The 25,814-nt window shown below is 38.1% G+C and overlaps 1 protein-coding gene across 2 annotated transcripts; it reads right to left on the bottom strand.

Moving 5' to 3' along the window:
* Positions 1-233: 233 nt before the first annotated feature.
* On the bottom strand, positions 234-25,593 carry YWHAB (tyrosine 3-monooxygenase/tryptophan 5-monooxygenase activation protein beta). 2 transcript variants are annotated; one of them, XM_027851581.1, is made up of 6 exons: positions 25,457-25,593; positions 10,681-10,983; positions 7,641-7,764; positions 4,178-4,341; positions 3,095-3,190; positions 234-2,193 (listed from the first exon to the last, which is right to left on the bottom strand). In XM_027851581.1, exons 2-6 carry the CDS (start codon positions 10,978-10,980, stop codon positions 2,137-2,139), a joined length of 741 nt encoding a protein of 246 aa, XP_027707382.1. In that variant the 5' UTR covers positions 10,981-10,983; positions 25,457-25,593; the 3' UTR covers positions 234-2,136. The 2 variants fall into 2 exon arrangements, with proteins under 2 accessions (XP_027707382.1, XP_027707390.1); XM_027851589.1 differs by lacking the exon at positions 25,457-25,593 and adding an exon at positions 24,885-25,074.
* Positions 25,594-25,814: the final 221 nt, after the last annotated feature.

The raw sequence follows: 25,814 nt of genomic DNA, 5'->3' as shown, positions 1-25,814 counted from the left end.
ATACCTAACTTCACCCTAGATGTTCTGACTCACAGGAGTTAAAGGCTATATAAACTATAATGCTCCTGTATAAGATGATGGTCATTATGGATAAATGAAAAAGTCCCCCCTCAGTGAAAGAAGAGAAAACAGGTTCTATGAAACCAAAGGCTGGGTATTCAAAATAACCAGCTTAGTTCCTGCAAAAGTACAGATCTCCACCAGGAAAAGAACAAAACAATTATCCACAGGCCTGATTTAACTGATAAAATTTTTTATTTCACTTTTGAATTCTTTTACACTCTTCCTGATTATTCCATGTAAGGTGAAACTAGAACTGTTTAAAAGACAGACACAAATCTAGTACATCAATAACCAGGGATTTTGTTTTTGCTATACTATTTTCACAACCACGTGTGTGCTACGCAATATACCCATCACAGAAGCGAACGTTAGGCAGAATACTGGTCAGTAAAAACAAAGCAAAAAAGAGCTACCAGATATACAGACAGGCTCGGTTCCACATTCACTACTGTGTTGATCAAGCGCCAAGGACTAACTGCACAATGGTTCAGCTAGGGGGGGAGTGTTTTTGTAGATTTTTCTTTCTTTTTTTCTTTTTTTTTAAATCAGTGCATGAATTTTATTTGTTTTAGCAGACAACGGACGAACAGATGGTATTGACAGCTCAGTGGAATGTTAAGGTGGCGAGGCGGTGCTGTGAGACGATAGGCCTGGATGCTTGGAGTACTTTCCTGTGCATGGTTCATGCAACATTCTGTAAATTACAGGGTCTCATTTGGGCACACCTGATGTCAGGTACTAACAAGTGTGTTGGGGCTGCATTCCAGGAGGAAAAAATGGGAACTGTTACATATTGACTTACGTCAAATCTTGGGTATGACTTAAGAGCAGCATACGCTCAAAGAACTGGAGGAAGACTGAATGGTGGCACCTGCAGTTCTGGCCTGTCCACAAGTCCTGGAAAACTCCCCTTCCCCCCTCCCCCCTCCCCTGCCCATATATTCACAAAAAGTGAAGCAAAAATATACAGAAGGACAGAATTCACAAAGAAAAAAGAGATAGGTAAGAGAAGGCCGAAGGAAAGAAATCTAGGAAGGAAAAAATTACATTAATAGGCAGAGAGGACAGTGGAAAGAATGGCTGGAGACCGCATTTTGGCTTCTAAATTGGGAATACCCTAAAGGTTTTTTGTTTTAAAATTTCCTAGAGAAAGGCAATCTTGTAAGTACATTATTCCTAAAGGTAATATCCAGCAAACAGATAAGGCCATTCATAAAATATGCATCTTTTCTTGCTTCAGCTCACTTGTCACAATGAAAGGATGATTCCACTATTTAAGCATAAGTTGCAAATTGGTAACTTATTGCTGCGGAAAAGGGGTTTTGTCACATCCACGATAGCTGCTGAGAGGTCCTTCCAACTCAGAAATTCTATAATTCTGTGATTCTAGATTATGTGTGCATAAGACCTCATTCAGCTTCAAAATCCAGGTGACTATCAGAAAGAAATTTGAAGGTCAGGAGTCCATCTTCCCCAGAGGAGAAGGAAACTGTGACAGTGACTTTCACCAGTTCTGGACTGTAAACAGCCCAAAGTGATAAAGAATCTGAAGCCCCAAATAACGGGTGGAATCATTTTCAGTTGTCAATGAGCTGGAATATTACCAGATGGGTGTTTCATTCCTTGTCCCAGTGTCACAATATAATCTCTATAACTTTCTGTACAGCTTTACAACAGAATTGTACTTTGACTATTTGGATATCAGATTAAACTTTCAAAAAAGTTACACATAATTCAGGTCTACTTTTTTTTTTCCTACCAGTAAGAGAGAGTTCTGCTGAGTTACAAAACCCCATAATCACAGTGTTCAGTTTAAAAAAAAAAAAGAGAGAGAGAGAAAGAGAAACACTCAGTAATTCTAACTGACAATGCTAATCAGAATCAAACTCCAGAATGCCATCATTATTTGTTTTACCAATCTCAGTTTTTGATACAAACACCAACTGTTCACCCTACGAATTGTTTTTGCTATGCTGAGGTTGTGAAAAGTTGACGTACGATTCTTTGTCGCACAAAGGGATATATGTGTAGGGTACAGAGTGATACTGAACAGACAGTGAAGCATGATAGCCATTAATTCTCTCCCTCGCCAGCATCCCCTTCGTCACCCTGGTTTTCTGATGTCCATAACTGTAGGAAGAGAAAAGAAAGTTGTTTGCACTCACTTACATGATTAGCCTGCATTCATGACTCTCCACAAGCTAGCTCCAATTTACTTTTCCTAATCTTATTTTCTGCTACTCTCCACCCTCACATGTATACAAATTATATTCTCTTGAATATGCCTTCATTCTTTCCTACTTCCACACCTTTCTGCTCATTCTATTCCCCCACACAGAATGTCCTTCCCTACCAATCTACTTGATCTAAATCTTTCTTCAAAACCCAAAGACCAATTCCTTCAAGAAGTTTTTCCTTGATTCTTCCCCTTCACCCAGAAATCATTTCTCTTATTTGATCTTGTAGCATATTTTATACTTTACTTATGCAATGGCCATACTCTTAATCTGTATTAAGTCTGTACATTTCTTTTTCCTCTACTAGACTGAAAACTCCTTGAAGGCAAGGAGCATGTCTTATTTATCTTTTATTTCATAAAAAGATTTATTCTATATCATTTACTTATACCTTACATTTTATTTATAATAGCACATAGTACAATATACTGAACACAGAGTATTTTACAACTGATTGATGAATAAATAAACCACCTCAAGTTCTGTCTATTCAATTGCAGGTGAGTGGAAAGGCAAAGGTTTTAGGCAGAAAATGGATATATCTAGAAAATTTTATGAGGGGATCTGGGAGATAAATGAACATCTACATAACCATTTGTTAAGATGGTACTACACAAAATGTCAATAGATCATGCTAACATAACATGAATAAATTTTTTTTTTTAGGATTCCAGCCTCTAGAAAAAATGGTGATAAAGAAACTCATAGGAAGTGGCATCAAACAAAGTTATTTGGGGGGTAAAGTGTTCCAAAGCACAGTACAGATGAGATGACCACAGAGCCATAATACTTACAGTGAGATTGTCCCTGAGTAACTGCATGATCAGAGTACTATCTTTGTAAGATTCTTCATTCAGTGTATCCAGTTCAGCTATCGCTTCATCAAAGGCCTAAAACAAACTACAAAGGTTTAGCACAGAATTCCTTGGCACTCATTCTCTTAGTTAAATTCATTTTTCTCCTTAGCCAAGACAGTAAAGAAAATAGTCCTCCATTTGCACTTTTAGATTCTGGCCACACAGCCCATGATCCTGCTAACTATATTAGCAAATGTCACCTTACGCACATAATAATCATCATTCTTCTAAAGATAAAAGATACCTCTAAACCACAAAGTTCCTAGATGAGAACATTACAAGAACTAGCTTGTAGTGCAGCAAGAACCACTGCTAACATTATGTTTTCTGCCAGGTCCACTAGATTTCTGAGTTACACAAAATATTGTCTATTTATTTTGTGATCTGATGCTCAAAGGCATGGATAGGAAGTGTGATGAATTTAAAATCTCTGAAGTGTTCAAGGGAGAGGGAACAGTGATTATAAAACTATGACTCCTAAAACTAATTAACAACTGAGCTACAAAACATTTTTGAAGGCTTATTTTAATTCCAAGTTCTATTCAGAAAAATTCTAAAGTGGCAGTGTATTTCTGGAAGAACATTTCAATTACATGGAAAGGGCAGCAGGTTATTTAAAACAAAACACAGGAGGTAACAAAGTGAGGATGCAGAAACTAATTAGACTAGCTTAATTTGACTTCAGTTCCTGCTATGATGAAAATCATGCCTTTGACTGAGCTCTAGGCTCAATAACCAGGGCAGAAACAGCCAAGCTGCTGCATTTAAGCTTCCAATCCCCAAAGTTCCAAATGACTCTAGAAGCCACTAAGATGAGAAAATAAAGAGAAGGGGATTCACTGGGAAGTCTACAATACTCAGCCCTAAGGTCATGTGCATTTCCTCCCCAAAGGACTGGTCAATGGAAGGCTGTGTCGATGAAACAGCTCAAACAAGTTTCAGGTAGAAAAAAATAAGTTATGAAACAATCCTTCCTACTGGTCAGTGACCTACTGGGAGACACAAAAAGGGTCCACTCACCGTTTTTGCCAGACTGCAAGCTTTCTCAGGTGAATTTAGTATCTCATAGTAAAAGACAGAGAAATTGAGAGCCAAGCCAAGTCGAATTGGGTGTGTGGGTTGCATTTCTTTCTTACTAATTTCAAATGCTTCCTGGTAAGCCTGTTGGGAGTTTGATACTGTAGCTAGAAAAGATTAAAAAAAAATTTTTTTAAGCCGCATTCATTCACAGGTTAAAAGCATTATAACTTAAGTTCTCACTTGATCTGATAATATTTTGTCAAAACTACTTTAGCCAAGTTGGTGGCATGTTTTTCCCCCAAGTGTAACTGTCCAGTGACATCCAGCACAGTCTGGTGCTGGTAGAACTGGTTATACTAGATAGCCTAAGGCTCTCCCTGCTACACATCCTTTTCAAAAAGGACAGTTGAATAGTGGGTCCACAATTAGCTAAGTTATTTTCATGAGACATAACTTTGTATTTTTGAAAGGCCAATCCAGAGAGGTCCATAGAAAAAGGCTCACTGGCTTCCAACAGCACAAAGCATGACTGAGGATCAACAACCAGAATGATCTACACAAACTGTTATTCCTTAAAAGAAACCCCAAAAACAAACAAACAAACAAACAAGATAAATCTTCAGCCAACATAAGATCATCAATTAGGATTCTTTGTGTTTTGTTTTTTTGGGAAAATGTCAATTAGCTTTTAGCCTAAGATTAATATTTGATAACAACTTCAATTAGTCTTAAAGACACTGAAATGAGTTTAGCAAAAATTGAGATATTTTGGACCTTAGGGACATTGTAGTTTCTCGTTTCCAGTGGCCAAAAACACCTAACAGTCTGCTGCATTTCCTCAGTGTGTCCAGAACAGTTGTTACAGGGTTCTTAGACTACCATTACTTTGCTGCATAGTTAACAATGGTGGTGTTCTATATGGCTAAGTACATGGACTCATTCTGGACATTAGAATTTCAGTTCCTTAGGGAGCTTTCTCAGCCATTGGGGGGGTTATGGGGTGAGGATCGAACAATCACTTCTATCTTCCTTTCTGAGTATTTCTGGATAAGGGATTCAAGAAAACTTAAATTGTAGTTTTTGCTTTGATGTAATATTTAAAAAATGGAATCAAGTTTCCAAGGTCCGAGATGACTAATTTTTTGCTAAATGTTTTTAAACATTTTCTTATTAAATTAGTTACTATTTTTATGTTTGTAATTCAATATCATATTTTCAGAGCATAATTTATGTATATATAAAGAGTTGCAGTTTACTTCTGACACACACACAAAACACATGTAGAAGCTACAGAAACTATGTTAAAACTTTTTGCTGGGCTTTAGCAGGACCCAAATTAACATAAATAATAATAATCATAATAATAGCAGTAATAGCTAGTATTTATATAGTACTTTAAGCCTTGTCAATCAATTTACAGGTTGTCATTTAAGCCTCATAACAATACCATGAGGTGTTATCATCATCCCCATTTTACAGATTAGGAAAATGAGGCTGAGGGAGGTTAAGTGACTTGCCCAGGGTCACACAGCTAATAAACGTCTGAAGCAGGATTAAAATTCAGGACTTCTTGACTCCAAGTCCAACATTATCCACTGTGTCAACTAACTGCATCTGGCCTGTCACATCCCTGCCCAGAATACCATCACAGAACACAAATCCCATGATGTGGATCTCAGTATCATTCCTGATAGCCCTTATAAGAAACTAATCATTTATAGTAAACATTAAACTTAAAAGTTTTAAATGACTCTCTGAGGATGTCTTCGAATTTTTTTAAGTTTCGTGGATTGTATTTAAGCATTTCAAGTATGTTTCCTGATTTTGAGATACTAAGTAGTGTTGTACAACCACCACTCTACTGAATGTGTACAACAATTCCATGAAACTGATAACCCTATATGGCTTCAGGTGCTAGAATTAAAGAGAATTTATTATTACAAAAACAAACAAAAAAACAATCAATTTTGAGATTTGATGGATTATTGCTTACATCATGTACAACAAGGATAGAAGCAAATAAATTAACTTTAGTTAGCTTAGTACAGAGTCTGACCTAGTGAGTGAAGTCATGGTATCACCACCAGTTAAAAACAGACTGATTCAATATCTCAGTCATCACTGAACGTTTCAAGCTATCAAAAAAACAAAAACTCCACTTCTAAAAAGAGATGCACCCAAGTATTCAAGGGCAAGATTTTCTGAAAGTAGTGTTACTAAATTAGATTTTAACTGCTGAAATTATGATATATGAATGTAATAAAATACTATTTTGCTATAAGAAATTATTAAATGGATTGTTTCAGAGAAACCTGGAAAAATTTACATGAAATGAAAGAGTAAAGTGAGAAGAACCAGGAGAACAATTTATACAATAACAGCACCGTAAAGACAAACAATTTTGAAAGATTTAAGGACTTTGATTAACACAATGTCCAACCACAATTCTAATGGGCCAGAGGACTGATGATAAGGTATGTTCCAGAGGAGCAGAGAAGCGATAGACTTGGTGAAGAATAAGACATAACGCTTTTGGGACATGGCCAATGCAGGAATTTGTTTTGCATGACTATGCATATTTATTATAAGAATTTTGTGTTTTTCCCCAATGGGGAGAGAAAATAAGATTTAAGAGAATATAATTTTTAAAGATTTTAACTTTATATTTCATCAATGAGATATACTTTTTGTCACTTCTGAAAAATCAACAAGTAAACTAGCTTAATTAACTTGTATCTGCTGACATATATTCAAGGTCATTTGAAATTCTGAACACTACAAAGTGTTAATGTCATAATAGTAGCTCACATTTTTAGTGCTTTGCAGTTCATAAAGTACTTGAATCAGTTAAAAAACAAATATTATTAAGCATCTACTACATGCCACATGCTGTGCTAAACATAAAAATAAAACGACAAAACTAAAACAATCTCTGCCCTCAAAGGAACTTTCATTCTCTTTCCTCAAAATAACAATGGGAGGTGGGTGGTGTATTTTTAACCCCATTTTATAGTTAGGAAACAGAAACTTACAAATTTTTGACTTGCCTAAGGTCAAATGACTAATAATGACAGAGTAAGGTGTCTAAATTCTGGTCTCTCCTGACTCCAAGTCCAATATTTTTCCCACTAAACCACATGTTAACATATTCTGTTTTTACACTTCAAAAATTTCCCTCTGTATCTCTTCCCTTCTCCACTTCCAAAGAGCCATCCCTTATAATGAAGAATTAAAAAAAAAAAAAAGGAAATAAATGAGCAAAATCGGTACATAAAAAAAAATCTAATAATATATTCCATATTCTATACCTGGGACCCCTGTCCCTCCCAATTCTGTAAACAAATACATACTTTCTCCTAAAACCAATATAATTCAAACTAGGTCCCAAGAATGTATCTGATAAACACACTATATATTCAAAGTAGCTCCAATCTTGGTTATTTTTCTTTAAAACATTACTTACTTTGTTTATTGTCTCCAGATGCCACCTCAGAGAGATATCTGAAGTAATCACCTTTCATCTTTAAGTAGAAGACCTTACTTTCTGGTTGTGTGGCATTCAGAATAAGGTACTTGTCCAAGAGCTCCTGAAAAGAGATTAAGGATTTGAAGTCTTACTGAGGTTATTTTAATATAGAGTTAGGATATTTTAAAGCAAAAAATCACTTCTTGTTATAATCACCTTTGGTGATTTATTTTAAAGATACACTTTTTGAATAAAACATAAGCTAGAGCATAATTAATTAGGAATCCTATAAAGAGGATTCATTTACCAAGTGAGGGATTTATTGACCTAAAAAAGGATCTCTAAAGTCCCTTCAACTTAGAGATTCAATGAATCTTGTACCCCAGGTGAAAATATGGTAAGACTATATACTTTCTATTTTAAAAAAAATTAACAAATTTTTTCAATATTTCCTTTGCCATGTGAGGATTCCTTAAGGAGTTCAAACTTTATAGAGAATAATATTTCTTCTTGGAATATAAGTGCTAAAAAACTCAAGATCAGAGCTGGGACTAGGGGTAAGCAAGGCAGGCAAGCCTTCATTATACAAAAGAAGTACAAAATGACAAAAAAAATTCCATTCTTCACAACCCAAAGGCAATTTAGTTGGTGACAAGTCAAGTGGCCTGTGTTATATAATAAGGTCACAACACCTTCAATGAACAATCATACACAGGGATAGGTGATTTCCAAAACTCAGTAGCAGGGGAAGCTCACAACTTTCAAGCCTGGCTTGGGCAACACAAATGCCTGATTCAGGTTGTTCAGACATGACTCTCCTAGTTTGAAAGGAAAAAAAAGGGCAAATTGCAAAAGTAATTTTAATGCCCCATATTGAAGATACATAATATATATAGTAGTATACCATGGAGGGCAGGGAAAAGGAATATTGCCTTTGTGACAGAGTTTTGTACAGTTTCTCAAAAAGAAGCTTCGTGGTCAGAGCTGTCCCCAGGGTACACTAAACTGGGGCAGTTCCCTGAAGCCCTGCCCTGCTCATAACTGGACAGCAGGACAGGACCATCAGGGGAGGTGATGACTTCTTTTCCCCTTCAGGGCTGCCTGTAATGTTCATTTGAACCCAATTTCACTCTCACCTCATCCTTTACCAAACATCTACTAGGTGCAAGGAACCAAAATACAGACAAAACCAAAACAACTCCTGTTCTCGAGGAACGTACACATATAAGTAAAGCTAAGGTAATGTGAAAAGGAAAAGAAAAACAGATTATGAAAGGCTTCATGTAGGAAGTGGCACTTGGGCTCAGCCTGGATTCTAAGAGGCAGAGTTGGGAAAAGAGAGCATTCCAGGCATGGAGGACAGTCTGTGCAAATGGCATTAAGATGGGAGATAGAATGCTAAATTCAGTCAGCAGCTAATAAGTCAGTTTGACTGAAACATAAAGTACGCAAAAAGGAGTAATAAGAAGTCTGGAAAAGTAGATGGAAGCCAGACTGTACCGGAATTCAAATGCCAGGCTGAAATATTTGTTATTTTACCCCAGAAGACACAGGGGGCCACTAAAGATTTTCCAAGAATGACAGTCAGATTTATATTTTAGGGATATTAATCTGGCAGCTGTATTAATGGATTGGAGAAAACAAAGACTAGAAGGATAATAAATTGGAAGGCTACTGCAATACTCTAGGGAGGAGGTGATAAAGCCCTGAACTAGGGAATGGAGAGACTGATGTGAGAGATGTTGTGGATGTCAATTTGACAAGATCTGGCAATTGCATATGGAGGATGAGGAACAGAAGACTAAAATATCCCTCTAAAGTTGGGAACCTGGACATCTGGAAGGAGGGAAGTGACCTCAACAGAAACGAGAGGTTTAGAGAGGCAAGTTTAGTAGCAAAAATGACCAGTTTTGGACATTCTGAGTTTGGGATACCAGGGGGATATTCCAGTGTAGGTGGTCCAGCAGGCAGCTGATGATGTATGTATGACTGCAGTTCAGGAAATAGATTAGAGGTATATATGCAGGTTTGGGAGCCATCCTCATAGAGATGACCATTAAACCTATGCTAGGACTTAGCACCTTTATAAAACCATTCTCACTGGATGCAGTGGGACAGTATTTGCTTCAGGTCTTGTACTTCTGTCAAAGACAGTGCTGCCTATGAGTAAAGAGCACTTTTACAATTATTACACGTTATATATATTACATATAACATAGTCATAGTTATTACACTTTGTGTATGTGACACATTCTCCTACTGAACTATAAGTACTACGAGGGCAGAGAAAATGTCTTATTCGAATATCTTTCTACCTCCTTTAGTGACTAGCACAGTACTTTTTGCACAGTAGATATCTAACAAAATGTTGAACAGATGCTCAATTACCTATACCAAGACAGCAGACACAGACAACCCGATGAGGAGGCTCATCATTTTTATATGGCTTTGGAATGCTTTTTTGCATTTCAACTTCTCACTCCATGCTGGGGGGAGAACACTACCAGTCTAATGGCAAGCAAACTGCTTGCTATTTTTTCTCTCTCCACTCCTGTCTATTTAGTCTAACTCTTCACTGGGGAAGAAAAGATAATGATGAAGGGCTGCTTTTTCCAGTGGGTAAGCCTAAGGTAGGAAGGAAAAAGAGATCCTAAAGTGTAAAATTAAACATATCCTATAAGGTAAACATAAAAGGGGAAACCGATAAGGTTCCAAACTTCGTTGCAAATGCTTCTATAGGTTTCTAATATAATCAGAAACTTAAATCTAATTAGAAACCAGATCATTACCAATGGAGACAGTATGATGTAACTGAAATAACAATGGACTTAAGAATCAGAAGATGTGGGTTCAAGTTCCAGCTTTGACATTTACTGGCTATATGACTGTGGCTATTAATTAATCCTTAAGACTTCAGTTTCCTCCTTTGTAAAATGGGGACAATAAATCCTGTACCACCTACCCCAGTTTTGTTGTGAGATAATGCACTCTATGAACTTTTACTCTCTATGTAGAAGTTAAATAGTATTATTATTACCAGGACATCATTGCAGATATCCTGCAATTCTGCTTCAATTTTCTCACGGTACTCTCTGCCCATCTGCTGCTTCTTCTCACTTCTCTCTGTCTTCTGCTCAATGCTGGAGATCACTCGCCAGGAAGAACGTCGGGCACCTACCACATTCTTGTAGGCTACTGAGAGGAGGTTCCTTTCTTCATTGGACAGTTCATGCCCTTGCTCAGTGACTGCCTTCATGGCAGCAGCCATGTCATCATATCGTTCAGCCTGCTCAGCAAGTTTCGCTTTCTGCACAAGCTCACTTTTATCCATGGTCATTCCCTAAAGTAAAAAAATAGAAGCATAAATGTTAGATGGCCAGACACCACAGGAAACAAACACCTTTCAGCTAATAGATTTCATAGAATGCTGGAGCTAGAATGGACTTCGATACATAGAACATAGAGCATTAGAGCTGGGGACTTCAGACACAGAATTTTAACACTAGATAGAAATTTAGAATAAAATCTTGGAGCTCAAAGGAACTTCAGAGATTCAGCTGAATGTGTCACATTTTACAGAGGAAGGCAATGAAGTGACAAGGCCCAAGGTCACTCATAGCAAAACCAGGATCAGAAGCAAGGTTCTGAACGCTGTCCTATCACCTGTTAAGTGATTCTAAGGGTCCTTCATACAAACTTTCTCAGAAAATGACAAAAGCAAGACAGTAGAGCAATTCAAACGTGCATTTCTTTGGAAATTGACCAAATGACACAAGATCCATTTAACTTAACCCATTTAGCAATGCCTGTATCTTTTTGTTCCCTGATAACTTCAAAGAGAAGACTGATTTTAATCAAAGCTGATACAAAGTAAAGAGAATGAAGATAAACCTAAATATATTTATTACACCTAGCTTTACGGCTCAATCTGACTGAAAACAAGGATATGGTGACAAAAGTTTTCAAATAGCATATCTTTTTGTAACTTTTTAACACATTTCAATGTTGACAAGTATTGTGGTATTGTGAAAATAGTACTGGACAAGGAGTCAGAAGATCTTGAACTGAGCCCTGACTCTACCATTTACCAGTCATGTGACTACAGGCAAGTTACTAATCCAATCTGGGCCTTAGTTCCTCAAGTACAAAACAGAAAACATAGATCTTGTATTTAATCTTAAATATCAGGGAAGAAATTCTATAGATAGTATCTCTATCATAAAATACTTAGCTACTTTATCCTATACCTTATAAGCCCAATTCAACTCTACGTCCAAAACAGGTCTTAACCCTTACCCAAACTGATTCCTTTTCTATCTACAGTCACTATATATAAAAATAGCAACTCATGATATATCAAGTGTTGTGCATTCACTCAGCAAGTACTTAATAGGCACCTACTATATGCCAAGCACTGAACATACAAAACTAAAACTTAAATACCCCTTACCTCTCAGGGAGCTTATATTCTATTGGTCTACAAAGTACTTCCTCCACAATCACCCAAACATTCAAGACTAATCTTTTGCAGATAAAGAGAGTGAGGTTCATAGTTTAAATGATTTATCTGGTCAAAAAATGAGGAGTGAAGCCAAGACTCTAAGACAGGCTTCTGACTCCCACATCTTGTAGTCTTCCCACTATAAAAAGTTGTCTCTTGCTAATATTACATAAAGTATAATATCTCCACATCAACTGTAGAATGTGAGTTCCCTAAGCGCAGGGACTATTATTCCCTTTTGTAGTATCTCTCTGGCACTTAGCACAGTACTTAGTAAATAGTTTTAAATATACATAAAAATATATAGCATTTAATAAATACTTGCTGACTGACTGTAATGTTTACATCTAAACATAATCCACTAGGAGCAGGTCTACTTGCTTTGACAAAATGGCTTAAAAGACTTGGAGTTAGAAAAGATCTAAGCTTGAATACTGCCTCTAATAACGATGAGCTGTGTGACTATAGAAAAATCATAATCTCTCTGAGCTCAATTCCTCATCTGTAAAATGGGGCTAATATCTCACTGGGATGGTTTAAGAACCAAATGACAACATATAAAGCATAAGACTTAGAATGATACACAAATGTCAACTTTTAAAAAATCCTTAGCAGAAAGCACTCTCTACATAAAATACTTTCTACATACTACTATTCTGTGTTGCTATTAACTGAACCAAAGAATGTTTATTTCCAGCATGCATATTACTCAGTTAAAGGATGCTGTAAGCCTGGATCTCAAACCAAACAGGTAGAGATATATTAGATTTTTTGGTTTTGTTTTTTAAACCTCTCTATCCCACTCCCTGTCTCCCTCCCTCTCACCATGTTCCCCCCAATAGGGACATAGCAAAAGTTTAAAAGTCAGAGTTAGGGTTAAAACTCTAGGTAAAATGTCAAATAAAACTGGATGCCATATAATGTCAGAGCAAGAAATGCTTTTGAAATTATCTAGTCCAGTGGAATCAAAGTGTGGTCCAGGTACCCCCTGAGGGTCTCTGATACCCTTTAAGGGGGTCAGCAAGATCAAAGCTATTTTCATAATAATGTTGAGGTGTTCTAGTTTCTAATATGGTAAATATTAATAGTGACAACCCACATAAACAGAAGCTATCTGGAATCCTCAATTATTTTTAAGAATTTTTTTTTTGTTTGTTTTGGTGAGGTAATTGGGGTTAACCGATGTGCCCTGGGTCACAGAGCTAGTGAGTGTCAAGTGTCTGAGGCCAGATTTGAACTTAGGTCCTACTGACTCCAAGTCCAGAGCTCTATCCACCACACCACCTAGCTGCCCCAAGAATAATTTTTAAAAGGGAGTCTTAGAATCAAAAAGTTTGAGAACTGTTGATATGAGAACTGTCTTCTCTTTATTTTGAAAAAAAAAAAAAAAAAAAAAACCAATCATAATCACTTAACTGCCAACCCCTGCCCATTGAACCCTCCCTCAATATAAAGAAAAGCATCTAAGTAAAACCAACAAATACAGAAGCTGCACCTGACAGTGTATTTCACATTTTATATCCATAGAATTCTCCTCCCCTTATGCTACACACATTTTCAATAAACAGAGGTGATATTGGTTATTATAATTAATCTGCCTTTTAGTGTTGTTTTCATTTACATTACTGATGTCATTATGTATTCTGTTCTAGTTCTCCTTACTTCATCCTGCAATGATTTACATCAGCTTTCCCACATTTTTCTGCATTCCTCACATTCATCACTGGGTATCATATTCCCTTACATTCAATGCCCCCCAATGGATGGGCAATCACTTTATCTCCAGCCTTCTTTTTTCTACCACTACAATCCTACCATAAATATTTTGGTAAAAAGGACATTTAAAAATCTACCTAAGAATCACTCCCAGTAGAACAACCCTCTCATTTTACAGAGGTCAAGAAAAGTGAAGTGACTTGTCCAAGATCATATAGCTTCATAAACAGCAGAGCTGAGACAAGGGTCTCCTAACACCCAATCTAACACTACTATACCATACTCTCCTTGAGGATCACCAGGTTACAAAACTGGGCATCAGTATGACATTAAGTTTAAATGATTGTTACCTTAATTTGTCATTCCTAAATAACTCATAATCATGCTGAATTGGGGGTAGGAAGAGTAGAGAAACACCCCCAAATAAGAATCTATAAATACTATTAGTTTTGACTAGCTCCCAAGTAATTTCTGACCATTCAACATCCATTCTCACTAGAATCTTGATAAATTTAGACTACTTTGCCCAGGACCCAAGTTGTCTGTCCCAGCACTCATGGTAACAAGATAGTATGGGAGAATGAAATTATTCACCATATATGAATTTAAACAGTAGCTATCATAGTATCTTACATTACTTTTTTTTTTCTCTAAGGAGGAAAGGGAAATCTGTGATTGCATCAGTGTCCAGAACTCCAGGAGAGGAAAACTTCTTCTACTAATACAGATCAGTAACTGGTCTGCACTTTATGGTTTTATAAAGTTGTCTGGAGTACTAAGAAGTTCAAAGACTTAGCCAGGGTCATGCAGTCAACATGTACCAAAAAATAGGTTTAAATCCAGGGGAAAAAACTGGATGCAAATCAGGTACCCATCAAATCTAACCCAGGGATAAAGCTTAATCTATTTGATCCCAGTAGACAGAACTGGGATCAATGTGTAAAACTACAAAGAGGTAAATTTAGGCTAGATGTCAGGAAAAAGACCCTAGGAATTAGAGCTGTTCAAAAGTGTAATGGGCTGCCTAGAAAGGTGGTAGATCCCCCCCCCCTCACTTAAGGTCTTCAAGCAGAGGTTAGATGACCACTTGTCAAATAAGTTATTTACAATGGAGATTCCTTTTCATGTATGGGTTGGATCAGAATAGCAGCTGGGGTCTGTTTTAAATCTCAAATTCTGCATGTAATTTTACCTTCCTGACACTCCAATCCAACCCTCAATCCACTAAATCACACTGCTTCTCAACTTACACAAAATGGAGGCTACTAGTAAAATTGAACAAATTTCAAATGGAAAGAACCAAACTATATCATTCATAACAAGCACAACTCATTTCTTTCAAAAAACAAAAACTTAATGCATCTATTCTTCAAAAATATATTATTATACCCTTTCCACACTCATGTATTCTCCTCATATTTCAATTTTCTTATAAAGTTCCACTATGTACAGTATATGCCAGATTAACCTTCCTAAACTTTTTTCACGCTGTTACTTACCTTCTCAAAACCTAGTAATTATCTCTATTGCCTTCGTATATTACATTTGCATATGCTTTAAAGTGAACAAAATGCCTTCATGTCTGTAATCTCATTTGATCTTTACAACAACTGTGTGTTGGAACATGTAGGATCATCCCCTATTTTTTAGATGATGAAGCTGGGGTTCTTACAGGTTAAGCAATCTGCCCACAGTCACAGACAGGGCCAGGACTGAACCCCAGGTCTCCTGAATAGAAGTCCACTGCTCCTCCCTTCTCCCTGCCCCCAAAAGCAAAGCATTTAATCAAGGCATAATAGCAAAACAATATGAGAGGGAATCAAGTGACAGATCCTATAGTCCCCATTATACAAATGGACTTACTCTCATGCTACAAGGGTAGAATAATTTAATTCTCCCTCAATCACCCCAAACATAGTGAGAGGACAATCACTTCAGAAATCACAGCTTGACTGGCAAAAACTTATGGCATTTTCTGCTTCATGGCATTCTACAGACCTCTCAACTTAGCACTGGGATCATAAAAATGCTGCCAAGTGTCCTGGGTCCAGAGATAACATGGCAGTACCACTCCACATACTCCCCATTTCACTGATCCTTCTACAATACTATATTGTCTCACACCTAAACTCTAGCTGATTTCAATGTCTTCCATCATCTAGTTCCAATACAGCTACCTAACTCTTCTTTCATCACCCTCCAACACATTTTTTTCTAATCAGAGATGCTTCCTCACAGTCCCATGAACATGCCAAGCTCATAACTACTTCCATTCCTTCACTTATATTTTCCTCACATGGAATCCCCTGTCCCCATTTCAATTCAATGAACATTTACTATGTGGAAAGAATTATAACTACCGTAAAACCAAGCTTAAGTTCCACCATCTACAAGGCACATCTCTTCCATATTCCCCCATATCACTGTCCAATCAATGCTAGACACACAGTAGGCACTCAGTTTACCAAACAATCTTGTCTCACAGACAACATCAGCAATGCACAAAGAGAATGTAGGTTAACTAATATTCTACCTTTCTGCTGCCTAAGACAACAACAAATTGAGTTTGAGACCTATTGGTAAAAGAAATAGCCAAAAAAAACACCTTACCTTAATCTGATAGAAAATCTTTATCTATGACACCACTTTGACATAAATAAGCTGAACTGACAATTCTCTCCAAAATGGATACACATGTTGGTGATTATCTGTAACTAAGTCCTATTTATCTGTTAAAAAATGACAGATTCAGGAGATGACAGACTGTGATGGTTCATAACCAAGGCTTTGTTCACTCCTGGGGCTTTGACCCAAAGATGTCAATAAAAAAATCACCAACAGGGGAGCCCTACTTTGCTTTCTAGAAAACTTCGAAAGGCCCAAGCCTAGTCAGTTATCAGGACTGATACTAATACACAGCATACCATCAAGATACCAAAGCAAACAAATATACTCATTAGAGGTGGCAGGAGTCTAGCTCTGTAGTGAGTCAAAGCCATTTTCCATTTGAGTGGCAAACACGGAGATATTTATGTATTTGTTTAAGAATAGGACCTATTTGTAGTTAATGTGCACCCACCTGATGGGCATCAATCTGTTCTGAGCCATTGGATTTGTCACGTCAAGAGGGCTGGGAAGTATTTGTTACTGCAAGAAGCTATTCTATTGAAATGCTACTACAGAAAAACAAAGTCCTGGTTCTAGCGATGTCCTGTATCAATACAGTAAGACTTCCATGAAATACAAACTAATTCAAAGGATAGAGCAAATGTGCCCATAAGTTAAATTTCTCCTTTTCCCAACCCTTCACCAGTGTTTTCCTGGTGAAATATAGAATTTTGCACAGTAGAATTACAAAACGTTCAATCCATTTTTCAAGTGGCCAAAGGAAGAGTCAACACAGGATGAATGTGAATTGATCTCACCTACAGCTGATACATAGAGATTCAGGGGAGAATGAAGAACACCTGAGATTAACCTGGAAAAGTTTCATCATACAAGAGATAAATCTTAGCAGAGGTCTATGGCATAGAACTGTTATAGTTTGGCAGAGCTGATGAACAGAAAGGTCCAAACAGAGACAGTTACTCAGGGGCAGGAAAAAAGGAAGTATATATTCAAATCAGTCATCCATTATCTCAAACCAAGCACAGATCTAAAAAACATCAGAACTGATGATTGTGTTTGACCTTTTCCATCCCAAATAATTGTTATCATTGGCTCATCCCACTGAACTCCCCAGTCTTCTGTCAGTTTATGGCCTTTTGTGGTTCTGTCAGTTAAATGATTGAAGTGTAATAATAATTTAGCAACTTATATTTGTACAATGTTTTATAATAAGCAAGAGAACAGAATTAAGGGAGCTTAAGTCAGAAGATGAAAAAGAGAAGTTAGGGTTGCAATGTTAAAGGACTGATAGGAAGAGATAGGAAACAAAAATTGGTGAAGGGTCTAAAATCTCTGATGATCAAGAGGTCAATTTGGTGAAAGGGAACTGGTAGTAAATCTTGAGTTAAAATTATTAAATAACATTCTTACTATGTACTATCTTCAATTATCCATAGTATTCTAAAGCAAAGATTACAGAGCTGAAATTCAAGACACTGAGGAAAAACTGATGCCATGCTACTGCAAAGGGTACAAGAAAGTCAAAAGAACCAGGTGGTTTGTGGGTGTTAGCCAGAAAAAGTTGAAGAGTTTCTGGTTCTTATGTGTGCTGCTGGGAGAAAATTGCTCATTGAAAACACCCACTCTAAAAATGTGTGTTCCTTTCTACATACAAAATTAAGAATGTAATAATGATTGTTACTCCATTCAAATTTTTGAAACATTATTAGAAACAGAAGTTAGTCATCTAAAACACAAAGTTCCTAGTACTGTGGATTTCTCTAACCACTACACACAATGAACACTGAGAACCTGGGAAGTTCTCCTCAGCAGGGAAGAGGCTGTCTCCTAACACTTGCCCATGTTCCACTGAGTAACAAATATCATTACTAAATGTGTGTTCAACAAGAAAAATTTAACTTAAAAAAAATAAGATAAAAGATAGGAATGAATTAAGTGATTTGCCCACGGTCAGAGTGAGTCACTGGCAGAAATGACAATAAAACCCATGTCTTTTGGCATTAAATGTTCTATACATTAAGACTACATGCTGTTTTTTAAAACACCATCTGCTGATTAACTAGAGAATAATTTCCGTCAAATATTTAAATATATTAGTCCTACAAATAGGTGCAAAGAGTTTGAGGCACACAAAAACATTTGACAGACTGTTAGAAACGCTTTGACCCAAACTCATATGTCTGACCAACATCAGAGCATAATAGACTAAAAATGATTCAACAAATACATATCAGTACCTTCTACATGCAAGGCAATGTGCTAGGCACTAGGGATATAGATAAAAGCAAAACAGTCCCTGACCTCAAGGAACTTGCACTGTACTGAGAAAATAGAACACATATAAAGGTAAGTACAAAGAAAACTGAGGAGACAGAGAATACAAACTGGGGAGAAAAGGATTAGGGAAGGTTTTATGGAGGTGGTACCTGAAATCTGCCTTGAAAGGAGTTAAGGATTTTAAAATGTAGAGGTGAGAAAGGAAGGCATTCCAGGAATGGGAGATAACCTATGCAAACATATGGAAATGAGAGATAGAAAGCTGAGTTCTGGAAACTGCTGGTAAAGCTGGTTTAGCCAAAATGCATAGCAGGCAAAGTATGGAAACATAGACTGGATTCAGATTGTGGCAAGTGTTAAATGGTAGGCTGAAGAGTTTGTATTTTATCCAAAAAATAGGAAGCCAAGAAAAATTTGTGAGCAAGAGAATATAGTGGTCACAGTAATATCTTAGTAATATTAATTTAACAGCTATGCAGAAGATGAATTAGAGGAAGACTGAAAGGACTGAAACCAATTACAAGGCAATTATGTGAAAACTGATGGTGATCTCAATACGGCAGCAACCATGTGAAGAGAGAGAAGGGAGTGTATGTGAGAATTTTGTGGAGGGAGAAATGAAAAGCCTTAACATCTGGTTAGATGTGGGGAGTGGGCTGCGAACAAAATTGTGACTACAAGGATGATGGCAATACCAATAGAAATGGGGGAATTTAGAAGAAAAGCAAGTTTGGTTAAGAGAAGATAATGAATTCTGTTTTAGACGTAAGTTTGAGATGACAAAGGAACATCTGACATCCAGCAAACAAGTGAGAAAAGACTGGACTAGACATATAAGTTTAGGAGTCATATAGGTACAGATAATTAAACCCATGAAAATTGATGAGATCATCCTGAAAGAAAGAAGGGTTCAAACCAGGGCCTTGGAGGATAACCATGCTTAATGAGGTGGAGATGGATAATAACCCAGCAAAACAAAACAAAACAAAAAACAACCAAAAACAAAACAAAACAAAAACACCAAAGGGAGAGTAACGTCATAGAAGGCAATGGAAGAAAGAATATCTAGAAGGGTAATAATGATAGTTGACATTTATATGGCATTTTAATGATTACAAACACCTTTACCCACATTTTCTCTCATTTCTTCCTCCTAACAACTCTGTGAGGTAGGTATTACAGGTATGATTACCCCCATTTTACAGATAAAGAAACTGATATCCAAAGAGATTAAAAGACTTGCCCATCATCATCCAGGTAATTAATTAAATGTTGACTCTTTCAACTGTACTAAGCTACCTCTAAGGGTAATTTCTGTCTTTCTCTGTGTCTCTCATCACATTCACATGCTTGCACACACCTAGTTTCCGTGTTTGTGAAAATTTAAAAAGCAAAGACAGAGTGTTACATTGCCCTTTTTGAGATCCAGTCCTACCTTATTTCAAATCCAACTTTCTTTTAGATTTTCAGAACAGACATTCTCTCTTGCATATCAATGTGCAACGTCTACATTTATTACCCATACATGGACACTACTGTTAATTTTTCATGACAAAGATTTAATCCCTAAAGCAAACAAGTATACCCAATAGACTCCCATGAAACTCTCCACAGAGATTGCATCTGTAATCAGTTCTAGAGTTTGATCATTGTTAGAAATGAAATATTGTTTGTCAGATGGATCAGTTGGCTATATTATCAATGGCTATGTCATAGATCCAATCCAATCTAAACCAACTAGCATTTATTAAGCATCTTTGGGCAAAGCACTACACTACCTGCTGGAGATATAAAGAAAAAGAAGAAAAAACAGTCTCTGCCCTCAAGAAAGCTTAGATTCTGATTCAAACAGAGTTTGAAAGTATCCTTGGAAATGTTGCTGGTGTCTATTCTTTCTAGTCTAACCTCCTCATTTTAAAGACAGCTCAACAGAAGCCCAAGAGAGAGGAAGTGAATTGCCTGAATTCTAATAAGTAGTAGAGTCAAGACTAGGAACTGAGCCTAGCGACCCCCAGTTGAAGTCTATTTCCATGATCCAAGGCCACCTCCTACAAAGAAAATGCAAAGGCAGTTCTTTAGCCTTAACATTAAAATGATAATTGAGAATATAATAAAGGAACAACAAATGCTATAAATAGTCAAAACAATTTAAGGAAACCCATCTGGGGGCAAACTAATAACTGATAGTATTCATACCTGCTTTACAGTTGCTTTTGAATACCTTTAGCAGATTAAGATATTTCAGAAATAGCTTTCCCTGTGGAAACTTGGTGGGAGGGGGGGAAAAAAACATAAAATAAACTAATTAACTAGTACAGAGGTTAAAAAAAAAACTTACATTATATATAACTGGCAAGATTTAAAAAAAAAAAACTAAGCCATCTTCACTGACCTGCAGTCTGCTTGGAATGACTTGTTCTCTGGATGCTAAATAGGTCATTGATCCTTTTCATCTCTTTCCAAGTATTAGAACTAGATATATGTGTCTACATTAAAAGACATTTTAGGAGAAAAAGCTGTGAGATTATTGGTTTTTAACAAAAAAGTCACTAAGGGGATAGGCAGGAAAAGTGAACTAAAAATACTAAGTATTCCCCTCAGAAAGTTAAGTCTAGCTCAGTCACAAATAAAGAGAATCATCATTTACAATCAAGTTACCAAAGATAATATATTTCCTATTATAGATTATAATATAGATTACAGATGATATAATTAAGACCAAAAAATCATTTTAGGTTCAATTACTGAAGGTTGCCAAAAACATGGCTAGATTTTCCTGGTCTCTCTAGTTTGGCAGGAAGTTCTGATAAGGTGAAAAGAGCACTGGTCCTGGGATTCATAAGATCTGAGTTGAAGTCCTGGCTCTGTTTACTGACTATGTAACCTAGAACAAATCCATTAAAATAGGTATCCCTTACTGACTAGGCAGCTAGGTGGTGAGGTAGAGAAAGTACTGGACCTAGAGTTAGGGAAAACTGAGTTCAAGTATAACCTCAGATACTTTCTAGCTCTGTGACCCTGGGCAAGTTGCTTAACTTCTTCTGCCTCAATTTTCTCAACTGTAAAATAGGGATCATAACATAAGCACTTACTTCATCGAGTTGCAGTTTGAGGATCAAATGAGATATTTATAAAGTGCTTAAGCACAGTGCTTAAAACACAGTAGACAATTAGTAAGTGCTTGTTCCCACTCCATCACCACCTCCATCCCTGCCTCCAGTAGTTGTTAGGACTAAATGATAATGGATGAAAAGAGCTTTAAGGGTTATTCAAATGTCAATTACCTCTCAAAAGGTTAATATATTACTCAAGACCTTGTGGTAGAGGGAAGGGTGTTAGACTGGAAGTCAGCAATACTGGGTCTTTAACTACTGGGTGACACTATGCAAGTCACTACCTCATTGGGACTCAGAGCCTTTTTAAACAGGGGAAGTGACCTGATGATATTTAAAATGCCTTCCAATTCTGACACTGTGATTTTATGGCATGTTACAAGCATCGTTCTTTCTCTGAGGAAGGTAAGAGGTAAGAAACTATATCCTTCCTTAGGTAAACAAGTCAATCATTTAGCCTAAGTGAGCTTGTTACAAGTAAGCTGAGTACATTTTAGAACTCAGTGCTCTTGATCCAATGCACTCATGACAATGTTTATTAGGCTATCTACTCCAACAGAAACATTTGTAGGAAATTTAACATGAGAAAAAATATTAAGCCAATACAGAAAAACTGATGCTGAGAGTCCATACCTTCAAAATCCAACAGAAAAGAACCTGGGATTTCTGGGGCTGAGAAAATGAACTATTAGACTCTGATAAGCCAAGAATTACCTAAAAATAATCAACAAATTTCATGCTGCTTTATCACATATACTATGGTGCAAAAAAGGAAAATTACAGTATTGAAAAAATGAGTGTCAGTAGATTCTCCCCCTAGAGCCCATTCCTAGAACACACCAGAACCCTTCAGGCATCCCTATAAAAGACAAAGCCCATATGGCCCCCATAGATTTTGTCTTCATAATCACAATTTCTTGTTAAACACAATTCTGTATTTTAACAGAACACAAGAACAACACACTAAGGACTAAAAGCATTTGCTGTTCATTGTGAAGTACTATGCAATGTGTTGAGCTACAGTGCTTATTCAGCTGGTTCCTTGTCTCATTTAATGAAAAGTGAGTGACTGGACAAGTATAATTTCCTGATCCTAGGAACTGATTGATCATGAAGATGCTATTTTCAGTACCACTTATGACATGATATATGCCAAAAGGTAAAGTGATATTACAAATATTGTCCTTTTACAGAAAAGATTTATTAAAAATCCTACAAGTAGAAAAAATTGTTATTCTTATGTCTAAACTGTCTAATTTGACCACATGACTTGTTAGCTAAATTAAAGATCCAAAAATGGTTTCCCTCCAATTAGCTAACATCTACAACAAGGGTTACAATTTTTTTTTTGTCCAAACTTGTGATTTCACAGTGTAGGGAACTCCTAGAGAGGAAACTCTCAATCAATGCTGATGATCAGCAATTATTCAACAATTTATAGCCTCAGAGAACCATGTGGGACAATAAGAGTTTAAGTTACTTGCTCAGGGTCACACAACTAATATCAGAGGCTGGTCTTGAATCCAAGGTCTTCCAGATCAATAGTCAGTCCCTGTCTCAAGAGGTAAGGTATTACAAGCAGAAGAAACATCTGTATTAATACACAAAAGTACATGAAAATCCTGATTATACCACTGTGAAAGCAACATGTTTACAACTGGGTTAGATCACAGCTGAAGGCAAGAAGGGATCTGAACCTCCATTTTTTGCTGCAAGTGACCTGGAGCTCTGGATTTGCCTGACTACTTAAGAATTTACCCAGCCTGCTTTGTGGAGATTGTTCCATCTGATCTACAATGTTCTAGTTCTAAAATGGCATCAGTATCCATTAACTATTGTATGATGGGCCAATTTTAACCACAACTCTAGGGATGACACTTCCTGATATGAATACTTAATTATGATGATTAAGGACTGTTAAGGCTTGACATGTGATCTAGGCCAAATCACAGTTCATATGACTTCCTATCCTGTAAAATGGGTTCATAGTGTCTAACCTCACAAAGTGAGCTGAGAATTATAATCCAGTGGTAGTTGGTGAATTGGCCTTTCAAGTTTGGAGGTCAGACTTCATGCCCTAGTTTAAGCCCAATAAAAATTCACATGGTTTTATCCTTAGCTTTTTCCTGTGTTACCCTCAGTAGGAACTCAAGAAAAATGACAAGACCTGGAAGAAATCTTCCAGCTGACAGTGAGGTACATATACTGGGAGGAATCTGTAGCATATAACACAAGGCCAAAATTCATGTAGGCTGAAAGGAAAAAATCTAACTTTCAAGCCACCAGGTTGCCATGTATTCATAATGTCTATGTAAATGAATTTTACATGAAGTTTCATAGATTTACATGTGAAATGCCCTTTCTGCTTGGACTCAGCAGCTTTCTCTCTGGCTCTCCAGATACACAAAATCTGGCCAAATTCCATCCACCCACACAGGGCAAGTAAAATCAGAGCCTGATGCTATCTATTCTTAACAAAGAGAATGCAATTAGGGCCAGGAGGAGGAGAAGTGTAGGTTTTTACAGGGGGGCTGATAACCTTAATAATTCTGCCATCACAAACCATTACATATTAAGATTCCATTTGCCAAAGGCAATGCCTTTCTGGGGGGAAAAAGGTGGGGGGGCAGGAGTGGAAGCTACCCACTTCACATACTCCCCTCTCATCGATTCCACAAATCACAACCCCAAAACATGACTGGGCCCTGAATAGGTAGATGCCTGCCAGGCAAAAACAAAAAACAAACAAAAACCTTAGCTATTAAATTAGTATTCCCCAGGGAATTCCATTTTCTTGCCTCAATTATTTTTTACTGGAAATGTGTCTGACTCAATCTGCTGAAAAATCTGCATTTTCTTAATTTCAATCGTAATTCTGAGCTTTGCACGACATCAAATGCACTGGCAAAACCCCATAACCACTGAACGATGAAATGGCTTTGCAGCAAAGCAGAGGGTGGGAGCTCATTTCCGTCTGCGCTTTCCAAGGTTAAACCCCTTACTCACCAACAGTGGGCCACGCCAGCTGAGGATGAAGAAAAAACCCGTATTTTATCAAACAACTGGATTTATTTCGATGCAGAAAACGTGGGGCTCAGGCAACAAGCTGCAAGCAGCCTGACCTCGGGGCCCAGCTGGTCCCTGGGTACCACGCTGGGTTCGAAAGGGGATGGCCGGAGCAGGAGGCCCGGGTGGGGGTGGCTGCAGGCTGGATGCTGGGGCCCTCCGAAAGAGAAGAGAAGAAAGGATGGATGGATGGATGGATGTGATGGATGAATGGATGGATGGATGGATGGATGAGTGAGTGGCTAAACAAGAGAAGGGGGCCAGGAGTGGGCCCCCAAGGAGAAGGGGAGGGGAGGGGAGCGGAGGGCGGCCCTAGCGGGAGGCGCGGGCCCAGGCCGGAAACAGGGAGGGGCCGGCCCGGGCCAGGGCATGGCAGGGGCGAGGGAGTCGGATCCGGCGGAGGACAGGACGGGCCGCCAGGACCTCGATGACCCCGCCCGTCCACCCACCCGCAAGGGCCCGGCCTCCCTGAGGGGAGCCACGGGTTGGGCCCCCGGGGGCCCCGCACTCACCGTGCAGCGGGCAGCGAGCGACAACACACTTCCCGGCAAGGCTTCGAGCGCGGCGACCGCTTCCTCCCCAAACCTCTCCTCAGGCAGCTACTGCGGCGGCGGCAGCGGCGGTTCCCCGGGGTGCGGCAACGGCAACGGCAACGGCGGCAGCGGCTTCTCTACTTCCGCTCCGGTCGCCGCTTCCGCTCCGACGGAAGCTTTGCTCCGCCTCCTCCCCCCCGCTACCTCCTCATTGGGCCCCCGAGAACGAGAGCGGCACGCGGGGGCGCCCGGCCCTGAGTGCAGGGACGCTCTGGGGGGCGGAGGAGTTGAGGGCGAGGGGGGCCGGGGGGGGGTGGGGTATTGGACGGGTGGGGGA

This window comes from Vombatus ursinus, unplaced genomic scaffold (genome assembly GCF_900497805.2).
Source record: "Vombatus ursinus unplaced genomic scaffold, bare-nosed wombat genome assembly UNPS02000580.1, whole genome shotgun sequence".
NCBI classification, from domain to species: Eukaryota; Metazoa; Chordata; class Mammalia; order Diprotodontia; family Vombatidae; genus Vombatus; species Vombatus ursinus.
Note: the sequence above shows the minus strand (reverse complement) of the source record. Positions and strands in the feature narration are given on the sequence as shown.

What these genes read in the sequence shown, in the direction of transcription:
- YWHAB (XM_027851581.1), bottom strand. Translation starts at nt 10,980, where the DNA reads ATGACCATGGATAAAAGTGAGCTTGTGCAGAAAGCGAAACTTGCTGAG. An exon ending in CTTGCAGTCTGGCAAAAACG is followed by an intron (nt 3,191 to 4,177) that starts GTGAGTGGACCC and finishes AGTTTGTTTTAG; the next exon opens with GCCTTTGATGAAGCGATAGC. An exon ending in TACTCAGGGACAATCTCACT is followed by an intron (nt 2,194 to 3,094) that starts GTAAGTATTATG and finishes CTCTTCCTACAG; the next exon opens with TTATGGACATCAGAAAACCA.